This window comes from Lynx rufus, unplaced genomic scaffold (genome assembly GCF_022079265.1).
Source record: "Lynx rufus isolate CCGP_SWC_20201006 ecotype Redwood Valley unplaced genomic scaffold, mLynRuf1.p SCAF_1, whole genome shotgun sequence".
In the NCBI taxonomy this organism is placed as follows: domain Eukaryota; kingdom Metazoa; phylum Chordata; class Mammalia; order Carnivora; family Felidae; genus Lynx; species Lynx rufus.
Genome location: NW_025814823.1, coordinates 196,317,177 through 196,341,869, shown reverse-complemented (window position 1 = coordinate 196,341,869; position 24,693 = coordinate 196,317,177). Strand labels below are relative to the sequence as shown.

The following is a 24,693-nucleotide window of genomic DNA, read 5'->3' as shown; positions in this document are numbered from 1 at the left end:
GAGGAACGCTATGGCTAGTTAAGGAACTTAACTATCTGAGGCTGTCCTGTTCTCAGTGAACCGTGAGAAGTCATGTGTGTCCAGAGTTTTCGTAAACCTGCAGTGGAAGGACAGGTGCATTGTGGGCCGGACATCAGAACCATCGGGGATGAGGGATAAGGCCTCAGGGTGGCACATCTTGTGAGACTGAGCCAAGGTCTGTGTCTGGGAGCTGAAGACCTGCATTCTGGGAGATCCTGGCCAGGCCCCTTGGTCTCTCTCTGCCTCAGGTGCCTAATCTATAAAATAGTGTAACAATTCCTGCTCTGCCTCTGTCTCTGATGGATGCGAAGGTGCTGGTAGAACTTTAAAAGGGTGCGTGTTCAAGGGATGGCGTATGATTCCGTAAATAAATATATTTTCTTCAGTGCATTGTTTGTTGACATTATGGGGTCTTGCTAGGTACCCAACTGTGTTCCAAGCATTTCCCCATATGTCAACTCACTTCCACAAACATGTTTATAAAATCACAGGCCCAGTGGGTCCCCAACGTGGCTTGCTTCAGAACCCCTCAGGGGGACTGTTAATGTGGAGGAATGTGCATTTGGGATACACCTCCTGAGGGATCCTATACCACTTACAGGATTCTGATCTGGGCCAGAGAGGAGATGTGCTCGAGGCTTCATGATGGGTTGGAGACCAGACTGAAACTGAAAGCCAGACCTCCGGCTCCCAGTCTGGCCCTTTCTTCCTACCCTTCAGCTGCCCCTCCCCGCCGCCCCAAGCAACCTCAAAGGATGAAGCCAGGGACCAGGATTGTGACAGGCGATGGTGCTGGAAGCAGCTGGTGGCATTTACAGTGCTCCCTGAGGCATTTTACGTGGCTTGTCCATTTAATTGCAGTATGGGGAGAAAGGGCGACATTCTTCGGAGTGACAAAATCCACTGGCACATTTGAGTATCAGGTGGTAGGTTTTAATGTACCCCTAGAAAGAGGAAACCATGGCCGAGTTGCAGAGAGCCTGGAGAAGAGAATGTGACCCACCAGCAGGGCACTTCACATTCTACAGCAGCACGTGCCCTCTGGGCAGGGGTTGTCTGAGAGCTCAGTCACCTGGAGACCGGGCGGGCTGGTGGGAGAGAAATGCATGGGCCCTCCCACGAGGCGTATGCCTGCTGCGTGTGGATCCGTGCCAGCCTGCCACCTGAGGACCTGTGCCTCTCACCCGCATGACTGCAAGTGCTTGCAGGTCACGGGCAGGTTCTGCCCGCCCTGTGTGTGGGTGTGCAGGCGAGCCTGCGCACACTTTGCCCCCTGTAGTGCCGGTGTGAAGCAAGCAGGAGGAGGTACGGCTGCAGTCTAGGCTCTGGCCAGCATGAAGAAGCTATTGAGAATGCGTGCGTTGCAGGGTGCGCGTGCACGTGTGTGCACAAATGGCTGCAATGCAGGGGGACCCCTAAGACCCTGAAGGGCGGCGGTAGAAGGGCCATTAGAGAGCTTGGTTTCTCCACCTGTGCCCCACCTCCCCATTAGGTGCACCGTCGTCGTCAAGCCTGCCAGGTGCGAGCCTGCCTCGGGACCTTAACACCAGCTGTTGCCTCTGCCTGCTCTCTCTTCCTAGACAGGCACGTGCCTCACTCCCTCACCTTCTTCTCTTCTTTACTCAGGCGTGACTTCTCAGTGACTTCCGTCACTCTATTTGCCTTTGCAGACCACTCCCCACCCCATGCAGTCGGCTGATGTCTTATCCCTGCTTTATTTCTTTCCATAACATTTACCTTCTGACTTACTCGTATAGTTACTCATATATTTATTATCTTGCTCCCCTACCAGAATGCAAACAGGGATCTCTGTTACTCTTCCTGGCTGTGAACAGTGCCTGGCCCTTAGTTGGCGTGCAGTAAATATCTGTTGAATGAATGAGTCCATGCACCACCTATACTTATTTCCTTTAAATTGTCTAGTTTTCATTACTGAAATATCTACTTTTACCTCTCCCTAAGCAGTAATATGCCTTTCACAGGGCTGACGTGTTCATTATACCCCTCTGCCAATACACATGTGAAATTTACATAACTCTTAAGATTTCAGATTATCAGGGTACCGTTTAGATCCTTTTGCTGCCACTGGAGGTATAGGGGCACCGTTCTCTAGGAATCACTGTTCCAGTCCAGTCCCTTCTTGGAACACACAGACAAACTGAAGCCCAAGGAAGGTCAGGAACTAGTCCAGCATCTCACCCAAATTGTGACAGGACAGATACCAAACCTCCTGGCCTCCAGTCTTCTGGACTAGACTTGCCTCTAAACTGCCTTTGTAGTTTGAGGGACGAGGGGAGGGCAGCGCTGGGTGATCTAGCCTCTCCTCTGGCAGCAGAATCCTCCTGCTGGAGGGGAGCCAGACCAGCCTGGTAATCGGTGAATGGCATAGGGGGCATGGCAGGGTCAGCAGCCTCCAGCACACCCAGGGCCACAGTGCCCTCCAGGCTGTGGGGCTGTGCACAGAGAGGTGGGAGCAGCCTTGGCTGCACCTTCCCTTGTAGGACTCTTGGATCGGGGGCCACTCCAGGGCGGCCTGGACACTTACATCTAGCAAGAGGCAAACGTGGCCTTCAAACCTGGTTCTCTCTGCCACAGCACATTAGCTAGAGATTGACGCTGGGGTGCCCTTGCAGACAGGATGCTGGGGGAGGAGGGGGTGTGAGGATGAGGGCAAGTTGGGCTGTGTCTGACTGCGAGCAGAATAGCAAGACCAGACCCAGAGAGGGCTGGAGAAGGGAGGACAAGAGACAGACAGACAGACAGAGCCGGAGCCCAGCAGAGTCATGCACAGGTGGATTGTGCAAAAGGCTGACGTTAAATCCCCCTCAGGTGTGCACAGTAGTTTCTACTGTAGGAATCACACTGCTGTAGCTCACGTACTCAGCAGCGACTCTGCAAAGCAGATCTCATCATCCCTGTTTTCCTGATGAGGAAGCTGCGACCCAGAGAGGTGAGGTGACTTACTAAAAGTAGCCTGCCAGTGGTACGGGACGCCTTGCCGCACAGGGCGTGGGAGGCGCACAGGCCGCACCTCTGGCTGGACTTGGTAGAGGAGGGCTTTCTGGGAAGGGCAGGCAGGCTGAACGGATGTGGGAGTGAGAGGCAGGAGCCGAGGCCTCACAGCACTCGCTGGCCAAATAACCTTGGCGATTCCCCAAAACCTTTCTGAGCCTGTTTCCTCATCTGTCAAATGGGTTCAACCGCACCCCCAGGCCACAGCTTGCAAAGAGAAAATAAAACAACATACCAACGTAAGGATGATACTAAAACTGAATGCCTGGAACGTAAGAAGTGCCCAGTAGACAGCAGCCTGAGTGATAAAAGCCAGGGGAGCCCTGTCCTGACAAGCTTGCCCTCAGCTGTCACCTGCCCTGACCCAGGGATGCCCAGAGCCTTCTTTGGCAGGTGTGAGCGAGCCTGGGACCCGAGAGCGTTGGCACAGCCCAGTGAGCCGCCAGGGGAGGCGGATGAGCACGCCTCTGGGGACCGGCGGCCTCCGGAGGACAGGTAGACAGGAGACGGACAGGCGGCCTCCAGGGGACAGGCAGAGGTCCCCGGAGGCTGGGGAGCTCTGCGGGGCGCTCCGGCTCCTTTCTCTGTTTACCCCGCTCTGTGTCTCCACCGCCGAGCCCTGCCGTCATTATCATTCCTCCTGCGTTCCTTCTCCCGGGCTATTTATTTTTCTGTGAGGAAGGAATGTGGGGAATTTACCACAGGGCGCTGGCCTTCACTTTCGCTGCAGCGGCCTCTTCTGTAAGAGGGAAGCGGCCCAGACAGATGGCTGAGGACTAGGAGGCGGAGAAGGGTCCCCGGCCGATTCCGAGGCCCCGGCGGAGGGCGGTTATGTAACCCACCCGGAGGCCCCCCGGGCAAGTGGCGCGGTGCCTCCCGTCCCGGGCATGCGCCCTGTAATATACACAGTTCCGAGGAACTCTCCTGGGACCATCCCTCTTCCTTTCCATCTGGTCTTGACTTGGGGTAGGGGTGGTGGAGGGGCGTGGGGTGGGGGTGGCGTTGAGCCTTCCAGCCTCTGCTGGGCTGGCCCGTTGCTTGGAATGCCCCCACAGCTCCATCTTTCAAGATGGAGGGCATATGCCACCTCCTCCGGGAAGCCTTCCCGGATTCCTTCATCCTAATTAATCTCTCTTCTAGGTTCTGTGTTCTCTCAGCACTTAATGGAATATTGTGCTCTTAGGTCTAACGCTGTGATTTGAGGTTTCATCTCCCTCTTTGCCCCCAGAGGTGTGGCTCCCTCCCTCCTTCCTTCTCTCCTCTCTTCTTCCAGGATCCAAGAAGGTCTTCCAAGATCTTCTAGATCTATGATCTAGAGTCTAGATGAATCTGAGATCTAGAGGCTGTCTCCCAGGATGAATGGTGGGGCGAACTGGGAAGGTGATTTGGGCTGTGGGAGGGATCATCCTTCAGTCACTTATTTCCTCAACACTTACTGAACCCCTCCCAAGCGGCGGCCTCTGCTGAGCCTGGGGGCCTCCAGACAGGATGGAGGCCTCGCCAGCCCCGGCTTGCTACAGGGCCAAGAGAAAGGGCTGCATCTCGATGCAAGACCCAGCGTGCTAGGCCCTGGGCTGGGTGCTGGAGACCCAGAGATGGCCTAGGCCCACCACACCCCTGGCAGAGGCAATTTAGGGGAAACCATCTCCATCCACCCCCGCCCCCAGCTCACTACCTTTTGTTTCCTGGAGTAAACATTTTCTCTGGAAGGACAGGGTGTGGCAGTCCTTTCTGTACTCCTAAGGCTCCCAGGGCCAGGATGATGGAGGCTGGGCAGGCCTGGCTTACCAGGGCTGGACTGGGAGGTGGGAGCCTGAGTCTGAGCTTGGTTCTCTGTGAACCAGTCCCTTCCAGTTTGCTGTGCACCTGGGGCTGAACCTGACTCTCTCTGGGTCACCATTTCTGAGTCCCTAAAACTCGAATTGTAGATGAGTGTTTAGTCCAGTGGAGCAGGGAGGAGAGAGGTGGCGGCTCCCAGTCCTTGGCAGAGGACCCCACAGCAGAAGTCCAGCAATGAGCAGTGCCCGTAGCCTAAGGGGATAGCTGCCAGCTGAGGCCCATGCCCACTTGAGAGCCCTCTTCTTAGGTTCCCCCCAACCCAGCCAGCAGCCCTGCCTGATCCCAGCCCATTTCCAACAGGGAGATACCAGGAGTTGGGCCGGGCCTGCTTCCTCTGGGCCTGGGTTCCTGAGCTTTCTCAACCTATTGCTTCTTCTGACCCCCTTCTGCTCTGAGGCCCCTGGGCCAGCTTGAGCAGAGGTGGAGCACTGATCTAGGAGTCTGGATGGATTGGTGAGGGCTTCCTGGAGGAAGTGGCAGCAGGGCTGGGCCTGGAACCGTGGGTGGGGGAAATGAGTGTGCTTTGTAGGCAGAGCTCTTCACAAGGAGGGGCCCGGGCTTGGAATCAGACTCCCAGCTCCGACTCAGCTCTGCCTGCCCCTTGCTGGCTGGGAGACCGGGGGTGAGTTCTCTGATTTTGCGGCTCTCATTTTCCTCAACAGAGGTTAGGGAGCCTCCCCTCTGAGTTGCTGTGAAGGTTCAATGAGAAAATCTATGCTAAACCCTTAGCTCAGCAGCATCTGGTGCTCCTCACACGTTGGCTATTGTCATCCCCATTGACTTTGTCATTATTCTGCCAGCACTCATGGAAAGTACGGGGAACAAGGGGGGAATACAGAAGTGAAGCAGTTGAGGCCCTGCCCTGCCCCAGAGACTCTTGCAGTCTCAGGAGGTGAGGGGGTGGGGGGGGGGGAGATGGGGGGTGGAATAAACCTAGACTGTGATTGCTGCAAAGCAAGACCTTGGGAGGGAGGAGGCAATGTGACCCACGTGGTAGGCCCTGGACTGGGCGCTGGGCCACCCTGTTTGAATTCTGATTGTGCCACTGCCTAGCTGCGCCTCCTTGAACAGGTCACTTCACCCCTCTGAGCCGGTTTCTTCTCTAACATGGGATGAGGGTTGCTGTAAATGAAGCAAGGACCTGGCATGTGGTGAGCACGCCCTGAAGGGTAATTCTCACTCCTATGAATAATATGCAAAGTGATGAGGTTATTGAGTGGTGCATATAATACATTGGTGGGTCAGGGGAGGCTTTTTGGAGGAAGGGGTGGCATTCCAGTTAGGTGGGAAGGCTGGGGCGTGTACAAAGGATGTGAGACAGAGAAGGGTTCCTGTAGCGGGGTCGGCGCAAACCACACAGGGGAGGCAGGAACTCACAGGGTGGGCATGAGAAGCACGGGCCATTGGATTTTCTCTGGCCGTTGCTGAGGGCACAGATAGCAGGTTAGCAAGCTTTCAGGCAGGCTCTGGTGTCGGGGGCCCTGAATGCCAGGATGAAGACTTGCTGTTTGACCCTCCACATCCTGGGGGGGCAGGAGAGAGAAGTGAGTGAAGCCAGGCAGAGGAAGATGAATCTGGCAGCATGGGGCGGGTAGATTGGCGGAGGAGAGATTGGGGGCGGAGAGGCCATTTAAAAAGCTGTTGCAAAATCGGTTTTCCTGATAAAGAGCTGGGCTGAGTCATCTGTGGAGGAGAGAAGTCACATCCAGCTTCTCCGTTGCCTTCGATGTGGGATTTTCCTCTCTTTGTCAGCGAGGCAATTGGCTGCCTTTCCCGGAGGCTTTGAGAACGGAGGCCGGCTCAGCATCCAGGGGGAAGCTGGGCTGCAGAGAGGACCCAGCTGGAGTGAGTAAGATGAGCACTCGGAGGTGCCTTTGTGGTTTGGGGTGTGTGACTTAGGGCATATGGCATCCCTCTCTGGTCTCAGTTCCCCTCTGGGCATCGAGAGAAGAGGCATGTGAAGACTTCTGCCAGCCTGTCAGTGGCAAGGCTGGAGCTAGGTCTGGGACTCCCATCCCTGTTCTTGTGCATCTCCCATGTCCTGGCAGTCCTCCTCACCTTAGTATGAATTATTCTCCTCCTGAGAGGAGGGCTGGCAGTCTGCCACAATTCAGTCAGGTTGCACTCACTGGGACTTTGGCGTGGATGGAGAACTCCCTAGGGAATGGAGGCTGTGTCATTTCCTCCTTTCAGCCCGGAGGATATGGGGCAGGGGCTGGCAAGGCGGTCAGGCCATTACTCAGGCCCAGTTCATCTTCCTGCCCCCAGCTGAGCCAGAGGTTGTGCAGCCAGCCATTGGTTCCTTCCTGACCCCAGCAGGGGGGCAGTTTACCCAGCCTGTTTACCTGTCCCTGTGCCAAGACTCCCGGGCGTCCACAATGGGCTGCCTCCAGCCAGTCTCTATTCCCACCTCTGGCTCCCTGTCCCACTCCACCCTGCTTGGGGCCTGGATACTCCCATTGACGGCAGCCGTGTGAAGAAGCATTTCCTTGAATTCTCTCCCTGTCCTGACCTTCTGCTCTGGCCTCCCTTCCCTTGCCCCACCTCCTTCCTTCAGATCCTAGGTCCAGACAGGCCTGGTGGTCAGCAGACCAGGCAACTACCTATAGAAGTGACAGGGGTGGGAGAAAGGGCTTATCCCTGCCTGAGCACAACTGGAACTTGGGTCTCCTGACTCCCAATACCATGCTGTTTCCACTCCCCTGGACTTTCATCTCCTAGCAGTCATTTCCACCTTAGTAAGAATGAGTTTTCTCAGCTCTTCTCCTGACAGGCAGAAGGGAGAGGATGCATGGGTTGTTGTAGGCAGCTGAGAGGGGAGAGGGCACTGCTGGGGACATCGATCATGAGATGAGGAAACAGGCGGTTCTGCAGACCATTATCCAAGAGCACTGGACCCAAAGTCTGGGGCTGAAAGGCGGAACGGTTAAGAAATGAGACTCTGCAACCAGACTTTGAGTTTTGGCTGGAAAGATCCGAGCCCTGCTACTTGCAAGTTGTATGGCCTTCAACAGGTCTCTCTGAGCTCCAGTTTCATCAGCAAATTGGGGAGCATGTTAGTGCTTACCTCTCGGAGTTTGGGGGGAGAACTGAATAGGGTAATGTGTGTAAAGTGTGCGGCACGACCCCCCGGGCTATAGTGAGGGCTGCCTGATTGCAGCAGGCACTGTAGCCCTTATTCTGACGGCTGTACTTGGAGCTTCTTGTCCCCCAACCCACTTAGGGAGTTACCCCTGTTGGAGCCAGTTCTCCTGACCCTGGGCAGCTCTTCCTTGTATCTACCCTCACTCCTTCCTCTCCTGAAGGCCTGTCTTCAGAGCTCCCGATCCAATGTCCAGGGTAGGTCTTTCAAGGGCCAGCACCCCAACCTGAGAAGAGGGGGTGTATGGCTGGCACAGGAACAGGCTGCAGCCAGGCAGATGGGGGGCTCAGCGAGATACCTGCCCCCTCTGGCCCTTGGCTGCCTCCTGCTTCTCTAGCACCAGGGAGCACCGTCTTGCACCTGGCTGGCCGGGGCTTGGCCGGGGGCAACAATTCCTGCGTCTGGGGAATGTTGCATGGACCTGCCTTCCCTGGCGCCCTGCAAGTGGGGGACTCTGGGGTTGGCCCAGCCCCCTTCCCTCAGCGTGGTTTGCGCAGGGTGGCAGAAATCATCTGGATTGCTGGCAGGGTCTTGCCCAAGCCTCCTGCCGGATTCCTTTTCCGTGGAGTCACTGCGGGCTGGGGGTGGGGGTACGGGAGCTTCCTTGGAGCCTGGACTCTCTCACCCCTTGGCCTTTTCTGCTGCCCTCCTCTTGTCCCAGAACAGCAGCGCGGGGCGGGGGAGGTTCCAAGCCCAGCCCGGGGGTCAGCAGACCAGGTCCTGGCCCGAGGCCCACTCTTCTCGAAGCCTCTCGAGAAGCCTCCCAGGCCAGCTTATCCCCAAGGGCCCTTCGTGCTCTCACGTTTGAGCATTTTCTAAACCCATGGCCTTTAGAACCAGTCTGGGGATAGGATGGAAGCAGAGAAGTAAAAAGAAAAACAGGAAAGTGCAGGGACATTGGGAGGTCTGGATTATTCAAACAATGAAGCACTTTCCGTGAGCCTCACACTGTGGGAACCCGTTAGCCAGAAAACCTGGTGCTGTCTGGAGTCTTGCAGGGCGGGGGGTGAACCAGCTCCACTACTTTCTGGCTTTGTGACCTTGGGCAACTCACTTTCCCTCTCTGAGCCCTGGTTTTCTCATCACTAAAAGGCGGATAATAATAGTTCGCACTTCCATAGCGTTGTTGTGGAAATTAAATAATATGTAGAATCAACATTAGCAATTGTGGCGGAAGAAACATTGTTGGGGCTACACAGGTGTTTATCCTGACCATACCCCAGGGGGATATGATTTGTATCTGTGACTCTGCAGGACAGTCAGGTTGGAAAGAAAAATCTGTGGCAGTAGGGGACAGAACCGTGTCCAGGGGTCGGGAGCTAATGTAAGGAGCACTAATGAGTAGAAGGCACCTCTTTAGGGTAGTGAGCTCCTTGTCGGTTGAGTATGTAAACAGAGACTGGTAACTCAGGGGCATGGTTTTGGGGACACAGGAATTATGTGGGCAGTTGGGCCTAGTGACCGCCATCTTTGAGATTCCAAGGTCCCGTGATTTGGGACAATAATCCCTCCCTCTCCATAACTCTGGAATGCCCTGCTGTGTGACCTTGAGAGAGTCACATTCCCTCTCAGGATCCCGATCTGTGGAGTGAGTCTCCTTTGCTAGAAAAAGCTCTGACCCCTCCAGGGAGTAGAGAAGGGTCACCAACGAGCAGTTTCTCCCAGGGAGCATGAGCCCTCTTGCCCTGTCCACTGGGCCTGATGGCAGCGAGCAGTGCTGGCATTCGTGACCTCATCGCAGCCTCCCGGCCCTAACGTCAGTGCTCTTATCACTTCTTCTCAGTCAAGGAAGCGGGCTCCGAGAGGTGTGGTAACTTGCCAAGGTCTCACAAGTAACAAATGGCAGAGCCCGGACTTGGGCCAGGAGTCCTGGTTGCTAAGCAGGGCAGAGGAGACGAACATTGCGTGAGCCACGAAACCTCTCAAGGCCCTGCTGCGTGGCTGACTCGCCCCTGCCTACGACCCCCCGCACCCACGGCAGCAGCCTGGCCCAACCTGCAAATCCCTCATCTTTCATGGATGGGGTGATCCAGGCAGGAGAGGAGCCCTACCAGAAGGGGGCAAGCATCAGGGACACATGGGGCAGGTTGTTCTGGACCGGTGGGCAGGGTGTGTGTGGGTGGGAGCCAGATCCTGATGGGAGGTGGGAAGGAGAAGGTTGGGGCCAGAGAACCTCTTCGGCTATGCTGCTCCATGTGGATGTCTTTGTTGACCCTAGTGTGAGCTCTACTCTGTGCCGTCACTCTCTGGACCTCAGTTTCGTCACCTCTACAATGGGGGTGGTGGTCAAATAGCTCCTCTGGAAGGGCCCCTGCGGCTCTGGGAGTCCGTGAATTCTGAGCCTCGCTGGCAGGATGCCTAGAAAGACTGTCCCTGGAGACCCATTCAGCATGTCATGGCCAGTGCTAATGAGGGCATGGTAGGAGGGAGGGCAGGGTCAGATTCCTCAAGAACTAATTAGCTTCCCACAGTAGGGAGGGCCGGGGGAGGATGACGGAGGGAGGAATTTTCCCAGCCACTGACTGAGCTGGTAACCTTGGCCACAGGCTATCTCATCCATCTTCCCATTGGTCCATCTGTTCATTCTTTGTTCAATAAGCATAAATTGAGCACCAACGGTGTGCCACCTGGGCTCTGGGGATTGGAAGAGAAATGGTTGCCTACAGTGAACTTAAAGATTAACAGGGTTTGACCCCCAGCCTGATCACCGACCTCGGGCCCCAGACTCCAGTCCTAGACTGAACCTGTCCCCCACTGACTCTGTCTCCTGTAGTGGCACCCTACAAGGTGCCAAAGGGAACTTTGGGGATGAGCAGGCATCTTGAGCATGGGTTGTGAGCCCAGAGGGAACCGGTGCTGACTTTCGCTTGGCCACTCTGCTGTGTGACTGTGGGTGAGTTACATACACAGCCTCTGGACCTCATTTTCCACTTCCGTAAAACAGGGGCAAGTAATGTTGGTCTCCTAGTGTTCTTTTTATTTTTTTTTTAAATTTTTTTTTCAACGTTTTTTATTTATTTTTGGGACAGAGAGAGACAAAGCATGAACGGGGGAGGGGCAGAGAGAGAGGGAGACACAGAATCGGAAACAGGCTCCAGGCTCTGAGCCATCAGCCCAGAGCCTGACGCGGGGCTCGAACTCACGGACCGCAAGATCGTGACCTGGCTGAAGTCGGACGCTTAACCGACTGCGCCACCCAGGCGCCCCGGTCTCCTAGTGTTCTTATGAGGACAGAATAAACTAATGCAACGTTCCAGTACGGTTGCTGCTGAAATTAGCCCAATGTATTACTTTTATGATATCAAAATATGAGAACTTTAAAATGATTATGGAAATAAAAATGGGAAGAAACTCTATAAGAAGAAACTAGTAACCGTGGTTACCTGATTTGTGGTGTGGATGCTCGGGGGTGGAGGGACATTTTTTTACCGCACGCTTTTTTGTTTTTCTCAGTTTTCAGCCCATGTGAGTGTATTACCTATTCTAAAAAGAGGAAGTGTTAGTGTTAGCAAATGACTATGCCGTGAAAGTGTAAAGGCCCCTAAGACAGGCACATAGAAAATGTCCTGGGGGTTCATTCATGCATTCAGTAATACCTACCGAGTGCCCGCTTTATGCCAGGCACTATTGTAGGGGCCAGGGATAGAATGATGACCAGGTCAAGCAAGGTCATACATAGCCCCCTGAGAGCCGATGTTCTAGGTGGGGAGACTGATGATAAACCAGGAAATGTGTAAAGAAGATAATCGCAAATGATGGTGAATGCCATGAAGGAAATGAGACAAAGGGATAGGATAGGGGAGGGGAGAGTTGATTAGAGAGGAAAACCCCTCCAGAGAGGGAACATTCAGGTGAGTCCTGCATGGCAAGAAGGAACCGACATGGTATTCCATCTGGGATAAGATCATTCCAAGCAGAGAAAAGAGCAAGTGCAAAGGTCCCGGGGCAGGAACAACCTTGGCATTTCCAAGGAATTGAAAGAATGCCAGCAGGGCCGAGCCCAGTGAGTGGAGAGGGTGGTAGAGAATGGGTCAGGGATGTAGTGTGGCCTCTCCTGCTAGGGTGAGGTGTTCTTGCAGAATTTAATAAAGTACAGTATCAATAACCTTCAGGGAGAAGCCAAATAAGGGGCCCGTTCACCCTGAAAGGGTAGTCAGGGGAGGTTTTCCCACAGGTAGGTGGCCTTTGAGTTGGGCCATGATGGTTGTTGGGTCAGGGATCTTTCTGAGGAGAGGGGATTCCAGGGACTAGTGAGTAAAGAGCAAATCCCAGAGGAAAAGAGCATCTGTAGGAGGGGCGTGGTGGCCATCTGTCTGTCTGTCTCTGCTCCCGTGGTTCTGCATTCCCATTTGCTAACTGGACCTCTGTCCCTCTCTACAGCATTGGCCCACAGCACCAGCCTCACTGAGAAAGATCTGAAAGAGGCCAAGGCCCGGAGCCAGCAGATCGCGGCACAGCTGACCACCCCGCCCAGCTCCAACTCCCGAGGCGTCCAGCTCTTCAACAGGCGTCGGCAGAGGGTGAACCAGTTCACCTTGGAGAACCCCGGCCCGAGGGAACGGGAACGGGAACGGAAGCCCAGCCAGGAGTCCCTCAGAGTGCCCCCTGCCGGCCCTGCGGGCTACGCCTCGGGGCTCGGCCTCAGTCCCACCTCACCCCCTGAGCCAGGCCCTCCAAGGAACAGCGACCGCCAGAGCCCTGACACAGGGGTCCCCGCTCACAGCATGGAAGGATGCTCAGAGAAAGCCAGCTTGCTGCGGCACCTGGAGAAGGTGGCCAGCGAGGAGGAGGAGGTGCCGCTGGTGGTTTACTTGAAGGAGAACGCGGCCCTGCTGACAGCCAATGGACTGCACCTGTCCCAGAACCGAGAAACCCAGCAGACCCCGCCAAGCCCGCCCGCGGCTGAGGCCCACAGCCCAGCTGTAGACGTCAACCAAAACGTTTCCTCACTCAGCGCCACCCTTATCACGCCAGCCTCTAACAGCAACCACAGCCTGCCAGACGCAGACCACGCAGACGTCAACCAGAACCCCCCGGCCACTGTCGCCCCGCAGAGCCAGCAGCCCTCAGAAAGCCAGCCCCCTCCCAATGGCACGGTGTCAGATTCCAAACCCAGCACGCCGTGTGCCAGCGGGCAGCCCCCCGAGCCGGCTGCAGAGGTCAAATCCAGCACCCTCCTCATCGATAAGGTGTCAGCTCCACCTACCAGCACCAACACCTTCTCCAGAGAAACTACTCCCGTCTCCAGCTCTGGGATCCCAGCCCCAGATTTCGCGTCCAGCTGCCTGCTCATCGATGTGCAGCCGGGCGTCCCAGCGGTGTCAGCGGAACCTGAGCCGTCTGGGTGGGCAGCCACGCCCACGCCCACCAAGCTATACAGTGAGGTCCACTTCACACTGGCCAAGCCCCCATCAGTGGTCAACAGGACCGCCAGGCCCTTTGGGATCCAGGCTCCAGGGAGCACCGGCCAGGTGGAACGGAGCCCCATGGTAGAGAGACGACATCTCGGGGAGAAGGCCCGGGCTCCCCAGCCCCCAAGCGTGGTAGACAGGAGCCCTCGGCCACAGAGACATGTGATGTCCCACAGCCCCATGGTGGAGAGGAGGCCCGTGGCACAGCGCAGCCCTGCCTTGGAGAGACGCCCCTTGGGGAACTTCACCCCACCCCCCACCTACGCTGAAACCTTGTCCACGGCTCCCCTGGCTTCCCGGGGCAGGTCTCCCCCATCCTACTCTGCCCTCTACCCCAGCTCTGACCCCAAGCCTTCTCACCTGAAAGGCCAGGCAGCTCCGGCCAGCAAGACGGGCATTTTGGAGGAGTCCATGGCCCGCAGGGGCAGCCGGAAATCCATGTTCACCTTCGTAGAGAAGCCCAAGGTGACCCCGAACCCAGACCTGCTGGATCTGGTACAGACGGCCGATGAGAAGCGGAGGCAGAGGGACCAGGGGGAGGCGGGCGTGGAGGAGGAGCCCTTTGCCCTGGGGGCCGAGGCCTCCAACTTCCAGCAGGAGCCCGCACCCCGGGACAGGGTCAGCCCCGGGGCAGCCGAGGAAGTCCTCCCAGAGTGGGCCTCGTGCCTCAAGTCCCCACGCGTCCAGGCCAAGCCGAAGCCCAAACCCAACCAGAACCTGTCCGAGGCCTCTGGGAAAGGGGCCGAGCTCTATGCCCGCCGCCAGTCCCGGATGGAGAAGTATGTCATCGAGTCCTCCGGCCACACCGAACTGGCCCGCTGCCCTTCACCCACCATGTCCCTGCCTTCGTCCTGGAAATATTCCACCAATGCTCCTGGTGGCTTCCGGGTGGCATCCCGGAGCCCAGCTCGCACCCCGCCTGCCTCCCTCTACCACGGCTACCTGCCCGAGAATGGGGTCCTGCGCCCCGAGCCCACCAAGCAGCCGGCCTACCAGATGCGGCAGTCTCTCTTCGTCCTCTCACCCATCAAGGAGCCTGTCAAGGTCTCTCCGAGAGCCGCCTCGCCCGCCAAGCCGAGCTCCCTGGACCTGGTGCCCAGCCTGCCCAAGGCCGCGCTCCCGGCATCCCCGGCCCTGCCTCGGCCCTCCCGCTCCTCACCGGGCCTCTACACCTCCCCCGGCCAGGATGGCCTCCAGCCCACGGCCGTGAGCCCTACCTACAGCAGTGATATCTCCCCTGTGTCGCCCTCCAGGGCGTGGTCTCCCAGAGCCAAGCAGGCCCCCAGGCCCTCCTTCTCTACCCGGAATGCTGGGATCGAGGCTCAGGTGTGGAAGCCTTCCTTCTGCTTCAAGTAACGGACCCTGCAGGGATCCCACTGCCTGGCAGGGTCCCCTCTCTGAGGGCTGGATGGAGAGCAGATGTGGCTGGAAGTGGCACAGAGCTGAGGGTCAGGAGTATGGGGACCCAGGGCTCAAAGGCTGATGCTGCCACCAGCTAGCTTTGTGACTTTGGGCAAGCCCTCTCTGGGCTGCAGCTGCTCCTTCCCTGCCACAAGGGTCATGAGACTCCAAGTCTGAAGGATCTGCAGCCCGATACCGGATAGCAGGGAGGGTCACGGAGAGAGAACTCCCTTGGCAGGCCGAAATGAGGCTGGGGGGCTTCCTCTGGCCTTTGTGAGCCTTAGGGATGCCAGCGTCTTGCTGGGGAATGGCCTAGAAGGGGACCCTAACACGGGCTTCTGGAGCAAACAGCCTGCCAGTGCCTCTGTGCAACCAGCCAGCCAAGGGTCTGCCTCCTCAGCTGCCCCAGCTCCCGGCGTCTTTCTGCCTGTCGCTGGCTTCTTACCTGCACAGGTCTCTCTTCCAACTCTGCCTTCTGGACACCGATTCCTCTCCGCCGCTTCAGAGAGCTTTGCCTCGGCTGCCACGTTTTCTCCTCTCGTGGGTTCTTCTGCTGGACGAGGACTTAGCCTGCCACTGCTGTCTGATGCTTTTCTTCCTGCCCCTCTGCTCAACCCGCCTCCGTGCCCTCTCCAAACACCTGGCTCCACTTTGGGGATAGCTAGAGCAGTTCATCCCAGACCCCATCTGGCTGGCCCTCAGTGTGCTAGGGCGTGCAAAGTCCCGGGGGATCCCTGAGAGAAGGGGAACCCCGTAGAAGGATGTGCAGATGTGAGTGTGCAGTGAGAGAGCCCCCCACCCCACCCCGCTCCCCGCCCGGGCAATGTATCCATTGGCTAGTTTGGCTTCAACCTCAGCCGAGAGCTGCCCAGTTAAAAGCAGCTATCTCCGCGCAGTGGAAGGGGCCCCAGGGAGAGAGGCTGGAGAGGAGGGTCTGGTCCCATCTCAGCCTCCCCTTCACTATGTGAGTCTAGCCAAGTCACTTTCCCTTTCTGGGCCTCAGTTTTCTTATTTATATAGTCAGGGCCCTTCCAGCTGTGACAGTCTTCGAGGATTGAGGATATAGGCTGGTGCTTCGAGAGAAAGGCCTTGTAAGTGATAAGACAGTCCCCTGGAAAGAGAAGGGGAGGGAATGGGCTGTTGCCATAGAACCGTTGGAGATGAGAGGTCTGTAAGGGCGTCCTGGGGAGGGCGTGGCTGGAACGAGCTGCTTCAGGAAGCCAGGGGATCAGAAGCCTCGGCTGGGACGGCACAGGCTCAGGGTGGCCTAGAGACAGTAGAAGCATGGCAGGGGCTTGGGCAGGGGCCTAGCAGCTCAGTGGGACAGAGGAGGAGACCTTAAGGCTTTGAGGACAGGGCCGGCACTTAAGAGATCTGGATTCTACCAGATTAATTCCATGTGTATCTTTGGGTCTCAGTTTCCCCGTATCGTGAGGGTGCTGAGTCAGGTAGTGTGAGATGCTCACCACCTCTGACACCTTTGATGTGATGCAGCCCCCAAACCAGGCTTTGTGGGCAGGGAGAGAATACAGACGCAAAAGGCAGAATTCGGGTGGAAGCTTCCCAAGGCTGGGGGCCGAGCACCACCCACTTTCTCTTCCCCAGCCCTATTTCTGGGCTCCCCAGCGGGGTGAGGGGCGGTGGAGGCGGTGCCCATGCTGGGCTGAGCCTGCAGTTTTCGTGAGCTCTGGGCTCGTCTCCATGGGAACAGGGGGTGCCTTCCTAGTGAGTTCATTCTGCCCAGAACTTTGGGGGCATGCGTGGGGGAGTCGTAAGTGAGCTCAGCTTCTTCGTGCCGGGCCCCTCCCAGGACAGAGCGAAGCCCCTACCCTGGACCCCTGCTCCCTTCTACCCGCCCCAGGGCCAGCAGTGGAAGAGGCCACCCTCCATCCTGCAGCTCCTGCGGCCAGGCTGGCCGAGCTCTTCCCCCAACTTTGTTTTCTCTCCTGTTCTCAATACACTCGGCCTCAAATCTGTCTTGCTTCTTTCTTTCTTCCGCACTCCCTGGCTGGTGGTCAGGACTCTCTCCTTCCCGATTCTGGCTTGGGAGGTGGGGTGGGACGACCCAGTGACCGTGTGGCGTGTCTCTGAGTACTGTTTGAATCTGCTGCGTGTCTGGATCTGCCGTGTGTATAGATGTGTGCCGGCTTGGAGGCAAGGGCTGCCTCTCTCTCGTCCCTGGGTCAGCACTTAGGGAACCATAGTCCTGTGGAAATCACATTCTTCTGTTTTCTCCTTCCTTCAGAGTTTGGCCAAAAAGGCTGTGGAGCATAGGGAAGACCCACAGCCCCTTACAGTCCATGTTTGTTTAAGTTCTTTAAAAGTGGAATTAAAAAAAAATTTTTTTTAATGTTTATTGATTTTTGAGAGAGAGAGAGAGAGAGAGAGACAGCCTGAGCGGGGGAGGGGCAGAGAGCAAGGGAGACAGAATCCAAAGCAGGCTCCAGGCTCTGAGCTGTCAGCACAGGGCCCGATGCAGGGCTCAAATTCATGAACTGCAAGATCATGACCTGAGGTGAAGTCAGACACTTAACCAACTGAGCCACCCAGGAGCCCCTAAAAGTGGGATTTAAATGCCTTGAGCCAGAGCATATACTTTCTGGTTCCCTCAGTCCCCCTCCTCCTCTCCCTGTTATCTAATCTGGCAGTGTCCCATATTTGTCACCTCCTAGCTCCTGAAAACAGAGTTTCTGCCCCTGGTGGAGAGGAGCAAACTGCCATCAAGAGTCAGAAGTGGGTTGTAGTCCCAGATCTATACCTGACTCCTTGTGTGACCTTAGACGACCCCTCCCACCTCTGGCTGGGCCTTAGTCTGCCTTGCGTCCAATGAAAGGATTGCAGAAGGCAATCGGGGAGCTAGCTCTGCTTGGTCTCTGATGGTTCCTGTCTGATGACTCTGTTCAAGCCTTCACCCCACACACATGCCCTGCGATGGGGCTGGGGCTGGGTTAAGTGGGCGCTTCTTTCTGAATCTTCACCCATGTGCATTTCCAGGGAGTTCTGGCTTATGTAATGCATTGAGAGCTTTGTCAGAAAGTGAACAGTCCTGATTTCTCACAGCTTTTTTGTATTGTGCACCCCACCTCCCCCCTCCGCCCCCCGCACAGAGAGTCAGTACCCAGACATGGCAGTTCCGATGAGGTCAGGCTCTGGCCTTCTTCCAAATGGTGAGGAGCTGCTTACCACTGCCCCACATTCCAACCCAGGCTCGGGAAGTCAGGCTAGGGCCACTTGCCGGCCCAAGCCTTCCCCTTGTGGCCACCAAAGGCAGACATAACCCTTAGAGATTTCAGACAGGTGTGATAAGTCTACCTGCCCTAGCCCGCCTTTCTCCTGGCTGCAGAGCCCTGGATGCTTGTTGATGGGCTGGGATCATAAACTCCTGGCCCCACTTCCCACAGCTGGGCTGACTGAAAGCTTCCTGGGATATGTCACAGCCAGAACAGCTCCCAGGGTCTCTGGCTCACATATACCCAACTCTGACCCTGGGAGTGAAAGGGGTGGATCCCACGCTGAGCTTTAACTTCCCAAGTTGATGATTGGGGTCTTGGATGTCCCCAGGAGGCCCCTAAGGGCCCCTCCAGCATTACTATCCCATGAAAAATCTCCTATTGGGACGGCTGTACAACATTTTTCTTTAGGTTTAAGGGACCCCCTTCTGAGTCAGCCCATCTAGTAGCTGCTGCATTGGATGGAGAAAACATAGTTTATTACTTCCTTTTGATTGGGAGAAATCGGATTCTGATTGGATGAGAGGCTGACTGGCTTGGCTGTGGCTGGTTACTGATTGGGTGAAAGACTGGATCTTTTGAATGAGTCTGGATTTTGATTGAGTAGAAGACACTGAATGGACTGGCTAAGTCTGGACTCTCAGGAATGACTGCTGGTGAATCTGGGTTGGATTGAAGGCTGAGTGGACTGGTTTACTGCTGCAATCTGATCGAAGAGTTGGATGATTTAGCAGATACAAGCTGGGCATGGATTCCGAAACCAGTCCAAACCAGTGCTTCCGACCGCTTAAGCATGGTGTAGCCTTTGGATGGGAGGTGGTCACCCCCACACATTTCCTGGTGGGACAGAACACAGCAGGCAGTTTTTTACACCTCTGAATTTCATCTTCATCCTTGTACAATGGGTGTGATAATGCCAGCCACCTCATCAGTATGTTGTGAGGATCCAAGGAGGGATACAGGATGAGACTGAAACTTGTAGGCTAGAAGGTCCTTAAATAGGTGGGAAACAGGTACAGTAGTATATAGCAGAGCCGTGCTTTATCACCTCAGAGATGTTCACCAACTCGGCCCCACCAAATCCACACTCCCTGCCCCATGCTGACAAGAAGTCCAGTCGGGGGAGTGTGCCGTCTACGGCAGAATGAGCCAACTCCCTTTGGTGTCCCCATCTGTCACTGGGAACTTCCTCCCTGCTCGGGGCATCCAGGGAAAACTTCGGAGGTGACCATGGCAACCTGGCAAGGGGGTTGGGACTAAGAGGGTCTTTCCCCAAGCCCTTAATAATAATGATCAGTATTTTTGTCTTAACATTTTAAGATAGATAATACAACCATATGTTTCAGAAACCTAATCTTACATAGAAAGTAATACGCTAGAGCTTTACTCCCACCCCCGTGGCTGTGTACCCCACCCTGGTGGCCCCATTTCCTAACAGAGACCCACTTTGGTGAGTTTCCGGTGTATCCTTCCAGTATTTCTTTCCGGTAACTAACACCTCCTGAGCCCTTCCTCTCCTCCAGGGCATCTTCCAATACATGAAACATTCTTTTACACGAGTTATCTCATGTAACCCTCACAACAACCCCCTAAGTCTAGTGCTGGTATTATACCCCCATTTTACAGAGGAGGAAACCGAAGTCCGGAGGCTTCCAGTTGCTTCCGCGGCTGAAATAACTTGCCCAAGTTCATTCAGTAGTAAGTAAAGGGGTCTGTCTCCAGAGCGAGCGTTCTTCACCACCGCTCACCTGCCTCCCCGTTGAGCGCAGGGACAGGCAGCATGGGCTGAGAGCCGGGACCCCTGCGTTTTACTGCAGGCCCTATTCCCCTGACTTGGGGGCCTGGCTTCCCGACTCTGTGCAGTGCACAACCCAGACTCGGTCCCTCCCGAAACCCCGGTCTAGAGGACCCCAGCACTAACGCCTGCCCCCGCCCTCTCTGCTCTCTCCCCAGGACCGCCGGGAGAGCCTGCCCACCTCCCCGCCCTGGACGCCGGGCGCCTCCCGGCCCCCCAGCAGCCTGGACGGCTGGGTGAGCCCGGGGCCGTGGGAGCCGGGCCGCGGGAGCAGCATGAGCAGCCCCCCGCCGCTCCCGCCGCCGCCGCCCATGTCTCCCTCGTGGAGCGAGCGCTCGGTGTCCCCGCTGCGACCTGAGACAGAGGCGCGGCCTCCCAGCCGCCAGCTGCAGGCCCTCCTGGCGCGAAACATCATCAACGCGGCCCGGCGCAAGAGCGCCTCCCCGCGGCCGGCGGGAGCCGAGAGCCTGCGGCCCTTTTCCCCTCCCGGGGCGCAGCCGCCGCCGCCGCCGCCGCCGCCACCGCCGCCACCGCCGCCGCCGCCGCCGCGCCTGCGCTCGCCGAAGCCCGCCCGGCCCGGCCCCGTCGCCGCCCCCGGGGCCACGTTCTCCCCGATCCCGCGGAGCCCGCTGTCCGCCGGGCCCTCGCCGTGCGCCAGCCCCCGGAGCCCGTTGCCGGCGCCGCCCAGGCCCTTCCCCTCCCGCCGCTCGCCCACAGACTCCGATGTGTCCCTCGACTCCGAGGACTCCGGCGCTAAGTCTCCCGGCATCCTCGGCTACAACATCTGTCCCCGCGGGTGGACCGGCAGCCTGAGGCTCAAGCGTGGCAGCCTCCCCTCCGAGGCCTCCTGCACCACCTAAAGCCTCCCCCGCTCCCGCTCCATCCCCACCCCGGGAGGGCTGAGCCAGAAGAAGAGTTGTGGGGCTTGGTAGCTCCTGGCACCACATCCCCAGGAGGCCTGGCCTCTTTGGACAAGGGGTCAGGGGAGTAGAGCTCTGGGCCTGGGGCTGGGGTAGTGATCCAAGTTTGGGTTCTGGCCCTTATTCGAATCAGTCATTGTGTGACCCTGGGCAAGACCCTTGCTCTATCCGATCCTGGGCTTTCTCATCTGTTTAGTGGGCCTTTGGCCAAGGCAATCTTCACAGGTCTAGATTCCCCCTCCCCTCGCATCAGCACACACACACAGACACACACGTGCCTTGGAAGAGGTAGGGTGTTGTGCACGTGGACCCCTGGGCTTGCTGCATGCAGTCCGGGGCTCCCTATTCCTCCCTCCCTTCCTGCCTCTGCTCTCTGGAGGCTGGCAAACGAGGGGTGTGTTCAGAAGATCCTAGGCCTAAGTTCCCTGTCCAGGCCCTGGCTTGACCATCCGCCTCCCTGGCACCAAGTCCCAGGCAGGAGCAGCTGTTTTCCATCCCTTCCCAGACAAGCTCTATTTTTACCATGGTGACCTTTAGAGAGGTCTCCCAGGCCAGCTCAAGGTGCCCGGCCGGGCTCCTCTGGAGACAAGAGATGGGAAGATCCCTCCTCCCAGATCCCTCTCATGCTTTCCCCACCTCAGCTCAGACTGCCTGGGCATCTTACCTGCTGCCAGAGAGGAGAGCTGTAAGGGGATGACTTCTATCCCCAGCCCCAGGACTTGGGAGTCCAGGCATGCTACAGGTGCCTCCAGCCCATCTGTCTTTTCTGGGCCCTTCCATGGCAAGTTCTGGGCTAAAATCTGAGCTGGGGAGAGAAGAGTTGATACAGAGCTATCCGCTACCCTGTGGTTTTACCTGATGGCCCTGAGTTTGAGGTTGCCCACTTGGAAAGAGGGAGGCAAGAGTTCCTTGTTATAGGAGGTATTCAAGCAGGAGCCAGGATGCATAGAGGAGATTCTAGTAGGAAGGGGATTGGCTCAGATGACCTCTGAGGGCTCTCCCAGTCCTGAAATGCATTCCGTGGTGTTAGGAAGGGAAGGAGATTGGCGGCAGAGGATTGGCTAGGCAGAATTTGGGGGCAGATGAGAACGGGTGGGTGAGTGAAGGGTTAGACTAGAGTCTGCCTGTGTTTCTGGCTCCTTAGGAAATACCGCATGCTTCAGTTTTAGGCCCCAGTATGCATATCCTGCCCAGATGATGGGCACCGCTTTGCCCCATCTCTTTCCCGCTACACTCTGGCCTAGCTAGTGCCCGATGTCCGGTGACCTCGAGAAGCCTGGCTGCAGGCCCTGGCCTGACCCTCAAACCTTGGTGGTTCTCATTCCAATCCCCAGGAGGGACAGGGCATGGGAGAAATGTGGTTGGATTCTATAGTTTCAGCCTCAGGATACTAAGAGCAGGGGAGCATGGGGGGTGGGGCTTGGAATGGGCTGAGGATCAAAGAGATGCAGGTGAAAGGACACCAGGATGTGGCTAAAGGTGAGGGAGCGAGTGTGATTTGGGGTTAGAGGTAGACTTACCCACGCATCAGATGATGTTAGACCTGGAACCCCTAAGTGAGGCTAGGGAAAGCTGGGCCACAGTGGGAGAGAGTTGGGAGGGGGGCTTTAGAATAAAGGAGTGATCCCAGAGGGTGCCTAGGGCCTAAGGATTGGGAACATAGGCCCTGACAGTGGGAAGGTAAAAGGGTGCTCCTGCTTGGTCAATGATGAGTGACCACATTTACCAAAGTCCCCATCTGTTTCAGGGTTCCTTGTAGCATGGGAGACTGGGGCTAAGGGCCTCTTTCAGAGAAAAGACACTATTGGGCCCCTGGCTGATGCCAAAGCATAGCAAATCCACTTCTGCCTGCATTTCCCCCAAAGAACCAGCAGGAGGCAGCCTTGAGAAGCTGCAGTTCTCCTGGCTGTTCTCTCCCTGTCACTGCCTTCTCCCCGCCCCTATCCTCTCTAACCCACTAGAGACTGCCTGTGTTCTGCCTCTTGCCTCCTGTAGAATTCATCTCTGGCCCTCAATAAATGCTTCCTGTATGCTTCTGCCTCCTGTGTCATTTTCGGCTGTGTCTAAAGCCCCTCCCTTCTCCCCATGGAACAGTCCAAGGGGCTCTGGGTGGATGAGAATGTTTGATACAGGTGGGACGGGAGCTTGGGGAGTAGCGGCCATGAAGAGAGATGGGGAACAACGGAAAAACTCCAGGCCATAGATGAAGTCCCAGGGTTGAAATCTTGATCCTGTCATCTACTAGCTGGGTGACCCTGAATAAGGCCACTCCTTATCCAGCCTCAGCTTCCCTGTGTGTGCAGAATGAGCTGGGCTAGGTGATGTTTCAGGGTGGTATTTCCCAGGCCCTCACCACAAGACACTGTCACTGAAGCAGGCAGGGCCAAGCCGGGTCAGGGGCCAGTGCTCCGGGGCTGTTTCTTCATGGCAGGTTGGGGCTCCATGCAGGAGGAGAAGCCCCTACAAGAGATCCCATGTGAGTCCAGATAACCCTAGTGAGCTCAAGACCCAGATTATCTGGAGTGCTTCTCACCTGAGGGGGGTATCCTTTGTCTAGAGAAGGGGATTGTGGCCCCACTCCCAGGTGAGGCTGAGCCTGCCCTGGGAACATCCCTCTCCTTCCTCTCTAGGAGCTCCCAGCAGAGGCTGGACGCAGGATCCTAAGGGGCAGAACGTGGACCTCCTGCAGGCCACAGCAGAGCCCAGGCTTCTTCCTATGAGTGTGTCAGAAATACACCCTCTGGGTGGCTCAGTCGGTTAAGCGTCCGACTTCGGCTCAGGTCATGATCTCGCGGTTTGTGAGTTCGAGCCCCGCGTCGGGCTCTGTGCTGACAGCTCGGAGCCTGGAGTCTGCTTCAGATTCTGTGTCTCCTTCTCTCTCTGCCCCTCCCTGACTTGTGCCCTGTCTCTCTCTATCAGAAATAAACAAATGTAAAAAAAAAAAATGCACCCTTGGACAGTCTGTCCCAGCACATGGGTACAGGTGCTGGCCACCCCGGGGCCCAGCACGTCCTTGCCGGTCCCACCCTTCCCTGCAAGCGACCCAGCTGGAGCCCCTCCTGGGCGCAGTCTCCTACTGGTGATTCCCATTCCTGACACCTCAAATCAAGTTTATCCCAAACTGAGCTGAGCATCTGTCCCCACCCCAATCTGTTCCCCTTTTACCTTTCCGAGTCACTCAAGCCAGAGTGGTGTTTTCCTCGCTCCCCACATCCAGCCTCTTAGCAGGACCTGATGATTCCCCAGATACCCCTCAGGTCCTTCTCCTCTCCGTGGGCTCTATTCCTACCCCTGTGCAGCCTCCCCATCTCCCACCTGAGCACAGTAAAATCTTCCCGCCTCCAGTCTGGCCCCCTGCCCACCTGGCAGCCAGAGATATATTTGGAAAATGCCAATCTGACCAGGGCATTCCACTGCTTCAAATTCTTCAACAGCCCTTTATAAAGCACATCTTCCTTTTGAAAAGCCTGCTGTGATCTGGCCCACCTGTCCGCCTCATCTCTCAGCCCCACCCTACCCATCTCTCAACGCTGGGGGCAAGTTCTGGCTCTGCTTGAGGACCCCTGACACTGTTATACACAATGTGGCCTCCGCCTGCAATGCCCGTGCCCCTCGGCCCACTGAACTCCCACTGGCCTTCCAGGCCCAGATCAAATGTCTCCTCTGGGAAGCGCCTTCCCCACCCCTCCACCCCCAGGCCAAGCTGGTGGCACCCTCCCCTGGGTACTCCCAGAGCACTTCCCATCATGCAGCGCAAAGGCTTGTTTACGGGTCTGACTTGGGCCTGGCTGAGCTCCTTGAGGACAGAGCCCTGCCATATTTATCTGCACTCCATAGAGAGAGACTTAGAGAATGTGAGAAGGTGGAGGGAGGGAGAGAAGGGAGGGAGGGAGCAGAAGGAGGAAAGAAAGGCAGGAAAGAA

At 56.7% G+C, this 24,693-nt stretch overlaps 1 protein-coding gene across 2 annotated transcripts in view; it reads left to right on the top strand.

The window, feature by feature from the left end:
* SYNPO (synaptopodin) overlaps positions 1–22,807 on the top strand; it is a 31,026-nt gene extending 8,219 nt beyond the window's left edge. For both annotated transcript variants that reach the window (XM_047092375.1, XM_047092381.1), the window contains exons 2-3: positions 12,395–14,751; positions 20,010–22,807. In XM_047092375.1, coding sequence (XP_046948331.1) covers positions 12,739–14,751; positions 20,010–20,711 — 2,715 coding nt within the window. In that variant the 5' untranslated portion in view covers positions 12,395–12,738 and the 3' untranslated portion in view covers positions 20,712–22,807. The remainder of the gene's footprint in view (positions 1–12,394; positions 14,752–20,009) is intronic.
* The last annotated feature ends 1,886 nt before the right edge of the window (positions 22,808–24,693 follow it).